Source organism: Ovis aries, chromosome 3, assembly GCF_016772045.2.
Source record: "Ovis aries strain OAR_USU_Benz2616 breed Rambouillet chromosome 3, ARS-UI_Ramb_v3.0, whole genome shotgun sequence".
In the NCBI taxonomy this organism is placed as follows: Eukaryota; Metazoa; Chordata; class Mammalia; order Artiodactyla; family Bovidae; genus Ovis; species Ovis aries.
Genome location: NC_056056.1, coordinates 164,210,794 through 164,223,121, shown reverse-complemented (window position 1 = coordinate 164,223,121; position 12,328 = coordinate 164,210,794). Strand labels below are relative to the sequence as shown.

General features: G+C 39.4%; 1 protein-coding gene across 1 annotated transcript; it reads left to right on the top strand.

Moving 5' to 3' along the window:
- The first annotated feature begins 4,695 nt into the window (after positions 1-4,695).
- On the top strand, positions 4,696-5,637 carry LOC101116977 (olfactory receptor 6C2-like). The gene has a single exon (XM_004006614.4). It carries the CDS (start codon positions 4,696-4,698, stop codon positions 5,635-5,637), a length of 942 nt encoding a protein of 313 aa, XP_004006663.4.
- Positions 5,638-12,328: the final 6,691 nt, after the last annotated feature.

Below are 12,328 nucleotides of genomic sequence, written 5' to 3'. Positions count from 1 at the left end.
TAATTGATTGGAAACATTGTCTGTATCATATTACAAATGCCTAAAATACTGTTGAAATAAAATAACAGATGGTTGCCTTTTGTCTTGTAATATGATACTTATTATTGCATACCTGCACTGCTTCTGGTGCTAATGTTACTTACACCTGCCTCTCTGAGGACATTTTCCCCAGATCTGTAATTCCCACTGTATCCCCAGAGTCTACTACACCAAAGATTCATTGATAATGATAAAATAAATCCACCAAGGACATATTTGTTTGTTTCACATAATTGAAAATTTGCTCAATATTTTTTAAGGGAAATTCTCTGTTTAGAAATATGTCCTTCTGCCAGAAACGATAGAATATCTATTTTCCCAAGAACAGAAAGATTCTTTCCTAACCATTTAAACAACTGTTAGCTCTGTAGTTCCGGGGTAAAGACTCCATGGGCTCAGGGGGAGACAGGCTCTCTCTTGAGAAAATCTTCATCATGTGTGGGTGGAGGATGACTTAGTAAAACTCTCCAACTGTGGAGCTATGGGTTTGAGTATGTGCTCCAAAGAATGGTCAGAGTTTACCTTCCTCTCTCCATTATAAGACCTTCCTGGAGGACTTTTTTCACTCTTTGCAACTTTGAGGTTCAGCAAACATCTGAGGTTACAACTATCAGAGAAGTATTTTTTTTTTCTGTCCATTTTCTGAACTCTAGAATGATGCTTTCTTCTGAGCAATGTATGTATACCAACATAACTGATATGATTTGTCACTTTAAAATTATACGAAAGGTTTCAACAACCACTTATGAAGTGTGGCTTCACAGTATGAGAGGCAAGTACAGGACAGTCATTGATTAGCTGCTTTCATGTATCAATATGATAAAGGTCATCTAAATGAATATTAAAGGGACACTCCCATGTGTTCTCTGCCATAATTTCATCCTCATTTGAAATAAAAATTGTGTATAAAATAGGTGACCTATATCTCTATTGAGTAACTTATTTGCTTATGCTTTATAACCCAATGACCCCTTCCTCTAAAAGTCTTTCACATTTTAATGAAAACTCAATTTTAACATCTTTATCTATATCATGAGTGTTGTTAATATGACATGAATGAATGACTGAAGAAAAAAGTGGCATTTTTGGACAAAAAGATTAGTCTCTTTCCTCAGGACACACAGGCTTCCTGAGGTGCTTGGGAGAGTCAGATACCTGGAGTCATTCTGACAAGACTGAGGGGAGGTACCTGGGCTACAGAGACAATTCATTCTTGTCCCACCACTGGAAACTCTGCGCTGTCCCTGTGTGATCTTTAGCCTGGTATTAAGGTGGGGAGGCTAACTTTTAGGCAAAATATTCCCTGTACTTCCCTTATTCTGGTTTTCTATATGCACTTTAGGCTAAACAGTGGGACTAGGTACCAAGTGGGAGCTGATATCTGCCTTTCATAAAGATTAGGAATGGAATATTTTAGAGTAACCAAGTGAAACTCTAAATATCCATTTAAGTGAAGCCTCTTAAGGTAAATGTCTTTTGATTCAGCAATGGAAGAAAGTGACAAAGTATCCTGACAATAACTGAAGGATAAGGAATATTTGACTTAGTTGCTATGTAAGTAATGAGAGAGAAGACCAACTATATAATACATCTGGTCAGAGCAAAAGAATTGTTATGACTTTTTTTTTTTTTTTTGGTCTAGGACTAAATATGACAGGTAGCATTTTTTTTGTATTGCCAGGAAGCAAAGAATGATTTTAATATTTAAAAGCTCTCATTTTTAAAGTGAAGGAAAATAGACAAGAGAGATTATATATGGCATGTATATTAAGAGTGGGCATTTTTATATCATTTATACCTCAAAAAGTTTTAAACACAAAGGAATCTAATTGACCTCCATGCACGATTACATACTTTCAATTAAAGAATGTAACTTAAATGGGAATGAAAATTTCACCCCATAAGAAAACTGACTTTTTCGGAGTCAGTAGAGTATATATATCGGAGAAGGCGATGGCACCCCACTCCAGTACTCTTGCCTGGAAAATCCCATGGACGGAGGAGCCTGGTGGGCTGCAGTCCATGGGGTTGCTAACAGTCGGACACAACTGAGTGACTTCACTTTCACTTTTCACTTTCATGCACTGGAGAAGGAAATGGCAACCCACTCCAGTGTTCTTGCCTGGAGAATCCCAGGGACGGGGGAGCCTGGTGGGCTGCTGTCTATGGGGGTTGCACAGAGTTGGACACAACTGAAGTGACTTAGCAGCAGCAGCAGCAGAGTACATATATAATCCATGAATTTTACAATGAACATGTTTATTGAGCTCTTGACAAACTCTGAATAGGGCTAGCTGCTGTGGTATCTCAAGCCTCAAACATTACATTCACATATTTACTGGTAAGAAAGAGATAAGCATAGTGAGCTGGAGGGACAAAAAATAGAAGCCAAGAACTTACAAGATGAAGTTTCAAGAAAGTGTTCATAGCAACTGACACTAAGCTGAAACTTGATAAACCTCCAAGTATCAGTATCAGGCTAGTGAAGGGAGAAACAGGAGTGGAAAGCTGGTAATGAACAGAGTTGTGTCAGGAAACAGACTCCTCTCAAACTGGTGGAGACATTGTTTCTGTTTGTGGAAAGTGAATGCCCCACTCTGGTGTAAGCACTCTTTAGAGCTGTTCCACAGGTAACATTCCATTCTAAATGTAGACATCTTCATCACATGAGTGTATTATCAGTGGGTCAAAAACTGCATGAACTATTAGCTGAAACTATAATTTTGGCTTTTAAGTATACACAGAATCCACACAATTGAGGTATTGCTGATTAACATTAAACCCTAAATGTAACTGCCAACTTTAATTTCAAATGATATCCTATATACTCATAGATATGATAAAATGGATATCACCACAAAAATACAGCTGAAGAAGCAGAAGGGACTGGAGGAGAAGACATGTATACCATACAAATTATTCATGTGACCATATGACCAGCATACTGCCAGACATAAAGTGCTCAGCAACTGCTGTTTACCGTTTTGGTTTTCTATCTATTTCCAAAATTTGGTAAACTTTTAATTATAATATAATTTTGTACTCATACAAGTGTAGAAAAAGTAGTGAACTGTACCCAAAGAACCTTCAACCAGCTCTCCCAAAAATGTAAATTCCTAATAATCACAATGGAATTATTAACACTAAGGAATTAACACTGTATACAAATAATAATAATAATTAAAATAGAGATTTAAGGACAGAACTGATCCAGGTCGTGGCCAGGTCAGGGGACAGGGATACACGGTGTCACCACCGCCACAGCAGGTCCCTCGCGCTCTCTTGGCTCCCCCTGCAGACGGAGTCGCACACGGGCTCCTGACTCGCTATTCTGGCACCACAGACTGAGCATGCGCGGTGCAGCCAACCTCATCGCCAATCCCCAGTGACGCTGGGAGGAGTGCACCTGTGGCTCTGGCTTGAGGGTCTGTCTCTTTCTCTCTCTTTAGTCGCTAAGTCGTGTCCGACTCTTGCAACCCCATGGACTGTAGCCTGCCAGGCTCTTCTGTCCATGCGATTCTCCAGGCAACAATACTGGAGTGGGTTACCGTTTCCTTCTCCAGGGGATCTTCCTGACCTGGAAACTAACCCGAGTTTCCTGCATTGCAGGCAGATTCTTTATCAACTGAGCTATGAGGGAAGCCCTTGGACGGTCACAGAGGAGCAAAAGAATGGCTGGAAAAGAAATAATGATAAAATAAAATAAATTAAAATTAACTACAGATTTTATTTGGATTTTCCTAGTTTTTGCACTGCCATTTTTATGTTGCAGGACGCAATTCAAGTTACTATTTGTTAAGAAATGGTCATGTGTCCTTGGTCTCCTCTAACCTGTGTCACATACTGTAACCCTTTGTCTTTTGTGACCTTGGAAGTGCAAACAATTGAGGTTAAACTCTTCAGGTCTTCTTTATTTTCTGCTTATACTAATTTCTTTGCCCAATACTGCACGTGGTTGATTTTGTAATTCTAATCCAACACTGTTTTATCACAGTGAAAATTGAAGAAAAGCTGGGTACTGATTAGAAGCTTTAAGATAAATAGAAAAACTGGTAAGTAATGATGTTATTTGGATGACGATTCTCACACCAAAACAAAATAAAATGAGATAATGTTTTAGTCATTGCAGTATCAGCAAACATTGAAATACTGCATGTGTGGCCGATATGCTCTGTATAAATGTCAAACGCAGTCATTTATTTGCATTTAACAGGAAGCGACACCTCAAACAGCTTGTGAGTTCATTCAAAGTTGGAAATAACGAAGAATTATTAGGACAAAAGAACTTATAATACTCACAAAATCATATTACGTAGACAATGCTTTCTAATTCTATAGACAAATACATTTTAGAGAATATAGGACAGAATTTAGATTAACTGAAAAATAGAGATTTGAGTGCATAAATGAAGTATAAAAGTATGGACTGTAGTAAACTTATTTCAGAAAAATATGATCTTGAGGATTTCTATATGTACATCAAAAGAGCTGAGAACACCACAGTTTTGACTGGTCAATAACAAGTTAAAGCAGAAAATGGCTATTCACTGCATTGATTGGATTTTTTTTACCCAATGGCCATAGCCTCATAATTTCATAAAAGTTTTTCAGTTCAGTGTCACTTGACTTTGTGAGGAGTTTGAGAAGCACAAGTCAATGATGAGAAACCATACATCATTATCTATATTCATACTCCTGGGGCTGACAGATGACCCTCCAATGCAGGTTCTGATTTTTACATTTCTGGTTGTCTCCTATTTACTGAGTGTCACTGGGAACCTGACCATCATTATACTCACTTTAATAGATTCTCGCCTTAAAACTGCCATGTACTTTTTCCTCAAGCACTTCTCCTTTTTAGAAACTCTATTCACCACGGTGTGCATTCCCCGATTCTTATACAGCTTATCAACTGGGGACAAGACTATTTCCTACAATGCTTGTGTTAGTCAACTATTTTTTATCTTCCTTTTTGGAGGAACAGAATTTTTTCTCCTGGCCATCATGTCTTATGACCGCTATGTGGCCATCTGCAAACCTTTACATTATGCAACCATCATGAACAGTAGAGTCTGTGTTTGGCTCATTATCTGTTGTTGGATAGCAGGTTGGCTGGTCATATTTCCACCACTCTGCCTGGGCTTAAACCTGGAATTCTGTGATTCTAATGTCATTGATCATTTTCTCTGTGATGCTTCTGCTATGCTGAAGATCTCTTGTTCAGACACATGGTTCATAGAACAGATGGTTGTTACCCTTGCTGTGTTGATTAACATTGTGACATTTCTGTGTGTTGTTATGTCCTACGTATATATCATCAATGCCATCCTAAAGTTCCCTTCCTCCCAGCAAAAATTGAAGGCCTTTTCTACCTGCTCTTCTCACTTGATTGTGGTTTCTATCACCTATGGCAGTTGTATTTTCATCTATGTCAAACCCTCAGCAAAAGATGAAATGGCAATTAATAAGTGTGTGTTAGTGCTCACGACTTCAGTTGCCCCCATGTTAAACCCATTTGTTTATAGCCTGAGGAACAAACAAGTGAAAGAAGCTTTTACAGACTTAATCAAAAGAATTTCACTGATCTCAAGAAAGTAAAGATATGTTGAAACTAAGTGTAAAATATAAATTTAAAATGAATAGTGGCCCTGAAGGCCACAATTTTCATTTGTTAACCATTGTACCCTAGTCTACTGTCCATATTAACAGGCTTATACCACTGTTATTATGGAATCTCAGCCCCCAAATCATAATTTCAGTGTTTATTAAAATAAACCAAGTAAGTCATGTCAATTATTGCTGAAAATAAATTTTCTCCTACATTATATCTCATATCAAGAGAATATGAAATTAGATTTCCATGAAAAAGTCCTTGTGTGTGTGCGAAGTCACTTCAGTCATGTCCGCTTCTTTGTGATCTATGAACTGTATTCCACCAGACTCCTTTGTCCATGGGATTCTCCAGGCAAAAATACTGGAGTGGGTTGCCATGCCAACCTCCAGGGGACCTCCTGACCCAGGAATCGAACCCATGTCTCTTTGTCTACCTGCATTAGTAGGTGGGTTATTTACCACTAGTACCACTCAGGAAACACAAAAAGGTCCTTCAGTTCAGTTCAGTTCAGTCGCTCAGTCATGTCTGACTGTTTGCAACCCCATGAATTTCAGCACGCCATGCCTCCCTGTTCATCACCAACTCCCAGAGTTCACACGGACTCACATCCATCGAGTCAGTGATACCATCCAGCCATCTCATCCTCTGTCATCCCCTTCTCCTCCTGCCACCAATCCCTCACAGCATCAGAGTCTTTTCCAATGAGTCAACTCTTCGCGTGAGGTGGCCAAAGTGCTGGAGTTTCAGCTTTAGCATCATTCCTTCCAAAGAACTCCCAAGGCTGATCTCCTTCAGAATGGACTGGTTGGATCTCCTTGCAGTCCAAGGGACTCTCAAGAGTCTTCTCCAACACCACAGTTCAAAAGCATCAATTCTTCGGCCCTCAGCTTTCTTCACAGTCCAACTCTCACATCCAGACGTGACCACTGGAAACACCATAGCCTTGACTAGACCGACCTTAGTCGGCAAAGTAATGTCTCTGCTTTTGAATATGCTATCTAGGTTGGTCATAACTTTTCTTCCAAGGAGTAAGCGTCTTTTAATTTCATGGCTGCAGTCACCATCTGCAGTGATTTTGGAGCCCAAAAATATAAAGTATGACACTGTTTCTACTGTTTCCCCATCTATTTCCCATGAAGTGATGGAACCAGATTCCATGATCTTCGTTTTCTGAATGTTGAGCTTTAAGCCAACTCTTTCACTCTCCTCTTTCACTTTCATCAAGAAGCTTTTTAGTTCCTCTTCACTTTCTTCCATAAGGGTGGTGTCATCTGCATATCTGAGGTTATTGATATTTCTCCCGGTAATCTTGATTCCAGCTTGTGTTTCTTCCAGTCCAGCATTTCTCATGATGTACTCTGCATAGACGTTATATAAGCAGGGTGACAATATACAGCCTTGACGTACTCCTTTTCCTATTTGGAACCAGTCTGTTGTTCCATGTCCAGTTCTAACTGTTGCTTCCTGACCTGCATATAGGTTTCTCAAGAGGCAGGTCAGTTGGTCTGGTATTCCCATCTCTTTCAGAATTTTCCACAGTTGATTGTGATCCACACAGTCAAAGGCATTGGCATAGTCAATAAAGCAGAAATAGATGTTTTTCTGGAATTCTCTTGCTTTTTCCATGATCTAGCAGATGTTGGCAATTTGACCTCTGGTTCCTCTGCCTTTTCTAAAACCAGCTTGAACAGCAGGAAGTTCATAGTTTACGTATTGCTGAAGCCTGGCTTGGAGAATTTTGAGCATTACTTTACTAGCATGTGAGAGGAGTGCAATTGTGTGGTAGTTTGAGCATTCTTTGGCATTGCCTTTCTTTGGGATTGGAATGAAAACCGACCTTTTCCAGTCCTGAGGCCACTGTCGAGATTTCCAAATTTGCTGGCATATTGAGTGCAGCACTTTCACAGCATCATCTTTCAGGATTTGAAATAGCTCAACTGGAATGCCATCACCTTCACCAGCTTTGTTCATAGTGATGCTTTCTAAGGCCCACTTGACTTCACATTCTAGGATGTCTGGCTCTAGAGTGATCACACCATTGTGATTATCTGGGTCATGAAGATCTTTTTTGTACAGTTCTGTGTATTCTTGCCACCTCTTCTTAATGTCTTCTCCTTCTGTTAGGTCCATACCATTTCTGTCCTTTATCGGGCCCATCTTTGCATGAAATGTTCCCTTGATATCTCTAGTTTTCTTGGAGAGATCTCTAGTCTTTCCCATTCTGTTCTTTTCCTCTATTTCTTTGCATTGATTGCTGAAGAAGACTTTTTTATCTCTTCCTGCTATTCTTTGGAACTCTGCATTCAGATGCTTATATCTTTCCTTTTCTCCTTTGCTTTTCACTTCTCTTCTTTTCACAGCTATTTGTAAGTCTTCCCCACACAGCCATTTTGCTTTTTTGCATTTCTTTTTCATGGGGATCATCTTGATCCCTGTCTGCTGTACAATGTCATGCACCTCATTACATAGTTCATCAGGCACTCTATCTATCAGATCTAGGCCCTTAAATCTATTTCTCACTTCCACTGTATAATCATAAGGTATTTGATTTGGGTCATACCTGAATGGTCTAGCAGTTTTCCCTACTTTCTTCTGAATTTGGTAATAAGGTATTCATGATCTGAGCCATAGTCAGCTCCTGGTCTTGTTTTTGTTGGCTGTATAGAGCTTCTCCATCTTTGGCTGCAAAGAATATAATCAATCTGATTTTGGTGTTGACCATCTGGTGATGTCCATGTGTAGAGTCTTCTCTTGTGTTGTTGGAAGAGGGTGTTTGCTATGACCAGTGCATTTTCTTGGCAAAACTCTATTAGTCTTTGCCCTGCTTCATCCTGCATTCCAAGGCCAAATTTACCTGTTACTCCAGGTGTTTCTTGACTTCCTACTTTTGCATTCCAGTCCCCTATAATGAAAAGGACATCTCTTTTAGGTGTTAGTTCTAAAAGGTCTTGTAAGTCTTCATAGAATCGTTCAACTTCAACTTCTTCGGCATTACTGGTTGGGGCATAGACTTGGATTACCATGATATTGAATGGTTTGCCTTGGAGATGAACAGAGATCATTCTGTCGTTTTTGAGATTGCATCCAAGTCCTGCATTTCAGACTCTTTTGTTGACCATGATGTCTACTCCATTTCTCCTGAGGGATTCCTGCCTGCAGTAGTAGATATAATGGTCATCTGAGTTAAATTCACCCATTCCAGTCCAATTTAGTTCGCTGGTTCGTAGAATGTCGACATTCACTCTTGCCTTCTCTTGTCTGACCATTTCCATGAACAGTATGAAAAGGCAAAATGACAGGAAACTAAAAGAGGAACTCCCCAGGTCAGTAGATGCCCAATATGCTACTGGGAGTCTCTTAAGATCTTTACAAACTTGAGACATTTTTTATTTTTGTAATGACCGATTGAAAAGTATATAACTCCCATGCTTAGTCTAGTGAGGGGGCATTCTCCATCCCCCTTCTGACGTCTATGTCAGAAGCTTTCTCTGTCCCTTTTATACTTTAATAAAACTCTGCTACACAAAAGCTCTTGAGTGATCAATTCTGTACCCTGGGCCTGAAGCTAAACCTTCTTTGGAGATCACTAATCCGGTAAATATCTCTTTTTTTTTTAATTTTAAAATCTTTAATTCTTACATGCGTTCCCAAACATGACCCCCCTCCCACCTCCCTCCCCACTGGAGAGGGTGTGGAGAAAAGGAACTCTCCTACACTGTTGGTGGGAATGCAAACTAGTACAGCCACTATGGAGAACAGTGTGGAGATTCCTTAAAAATTGCAAATAGAACTACCTTATGACCCAGCAATCCCACTGCTGGGCATACACACCGAGGAAACCAGAATTGAAAGAGACACATGGTAAATATCTCTTGTAGAGATTCTTTTGGATATCTGCCCAGAGTATAACTACTTGATCATTTGGTAGTCCTATTTTTTGAGAACACTTTATACTCTTTTCCCCAGAGGCTCCACCATTTTCACAATTCCACCAACAGTGCACAAATGTCACATCTCTTCACACCTTACCAACACTCATCATTTTCTTATATTTTGAAAAGTAGCCATCCTGATAAGCGTCATCTTCCAGCCTTGCCAGGGATTCTTTTCATTTTAAAGGTAAGTAATAATTTGAGAATGACTATATATATTCTATTCCATGAAGCATATAATTACTCAGATTTTCACATCTACTGAGATTTTCTAACTCCCTCATTACATTTACTCTAGTTAGTTCACAGATGACTGTAAGAAAAATTGTTTTGTCCTCCTTTATATATTTATTCATTTTACATCATATATTTTTCATCTTAGTCTATGAGTTTTAAAGCTTACCTTATGATTTCCAGTTTGTTCCAGATATGTTCAACTGAAACCCCTTTAAGCCTGCTGTCTTTTTGATGAGCTTCCATCATTTAACCCTGAAGAGGCTAGCAGGGTCTAAGTTTACTCAGGCATGTGTGAGTCCACAGACCTACACTCCTGGTGTCCTGAGGTTGCTGCTGAGTTACAATTCTTGCACCGGCACCTTCTACCTGCGGTAAGTTCCTGCATCCGGGTGAGAGTTACAGAAACTTGACCGCTTCACTTTTGGGTAGGAGTCCACGGTTCGTTTTTTATTAAAATCTTTCTGAGGTCTACCCTGCCCATGGATTTTGGGCCTTCAGGCCATTAGACCTGCCTGCTGCGTTTTCCTGTAGAATCCTTCACTGACCACCCCTCCCACCCCGCTCTGTTTAGATGGACTTTTGAGATCGATTCAAAGACTTTGCGCCTCATTGCTTTTGGCCCACAGGGTCCTGGCTTCTCTCCTGGACCCTGGGATTCTGCAGACCATGCTGTCTTCCTGAGAAACTGCCGCCCCCCTACCCCACAGCCTTGATAAAAGGCTCAATATCCCCTTGATGTTCAGTCGCTAGGTTGTGTCTGACTCCTTGCGACCCCTTGAAACTGCAGCTCACCAGACTTCCTTGTCCCCTAAGAATACACTTTTAAGAAGGATGGGATTTAGGACTGAAGAACTCCCAAGAGCAAGTCACCTCCCCCACGCAGGGATCTGGGGCTTTGCAGAAGTGAAGATTCCAAAGGGGAGGTCGGCAAAGCTACTGACAAGGAAGTGAGGAGGATGTAGAGAAAGAGAGACAGAGAAAGAATGAGGAGAAATGAAAACGTGAGGGGGAAAGATCAGTGAGGCAACCCATAAACAGAAGGCAAAATAGAGAATGTGGGAGGAATTTGCAAAGAAACACAGTGAAAGGAGGATTTCCCAGGTAGCTCAACTGGTAAAGAAACTGCCTGCAATGTGGGAGACCTGTCTCTAATCCCTGGATTGGGAAGATCCCCTGGAGGAGGGCATGGCAACCCACTGCAATATTCTTGCCTGAAAAATCCCCATGGACAGAGAAGCCTGGTGGGCTACAATCCATGGGGTCACAAAGAGTTGAATAGGAATGAGTGACTAAGCACACATATTACTTAAAATTTATTCAATATACTGAGAAGTTTAATACTGCATCCTCTGCTGAGTTCTACATATTGTTTCCACATGTAAATCAGTCCCATGTATTGATCCAGAGTTTCACTGAAAGAAGAGAAATAAATTTGGTGTGGAAGTAAAACAAACTGATGCTGCATTTATGAGAACTTTAAAGAACTCAAGTAAAAACTATGGCATTAACCCATACAACTACTGACACTAATCTATAACAAAGGAGGCAAGAATATAAAATGGAGAAACAACTGTCTCTTCAATAAGTGGTTTACTGGGACGTGTGTGTAAATGACCAGAAACTTAGAGTATGATAAAGTCCTGCTCTTGGAAACAATAAAAACAAAAACTAAAAAAAAAAAAAAAAAGTGGTGCTGGGAAAACAACTGAATGTAAAAGAATGAAATTAGAACACCACACATAAAAATAAAATCAAAATGAATTAAAGACCTACATGTAAAACTGGATACTATAAAATTCTTAGAGGAAAACATAGGCAGAACAGTCTTTACATAAATCACAGCCAGGTCTTTTTAGATTTGTTTTCTAGAGTAATGGAAATAAAAATAGAAATAAATTAATGGGACCTAATTAAACTTGCTTTTGCAGAGCAAAGGAAATCATAAGCAAAAGGAAAATCCAACTTAAGGAATAAGAGAAAATATTTGCAAATGATGTGACAATGTATGTAACCACCTCATACAGCTCAAAATCAAAAGAAAAAAAACTAGTAAAAATATAGGCAGAAGATCTAAATAAATACTTCTCTAAAAAAGACATACAGATGACCAAAACAAGTACATGAAAAGATATTCAACACCACTAACTATTAAAGAAATGCAAATCAAAACTACAATGAGATATCACATTGATCAGAATGGCCATCATCAAAAATAATACAAATAATAAATGTGGAGAGGATGTGGGGAAAAAGGGAACTCTCCTAAGCAGTTGGTGGGAATATAAATTGGTTCAGTCACTAGGGAAAATAGTATGAAGTTTCCTTAAATAGCTAAAAATAGACCTACCATATGATCCTACATTTTCATTCCTGGGCCTATATGGAAAGAAAACTGTACTTGGAAAAGATGCATACATAAACCACAATATTCATCACAACACTATTTACAGTAAGATGTGGAAGCAAGATAAATGTCTGCTGAAAGATGAATGGAAAAAGAATAAGT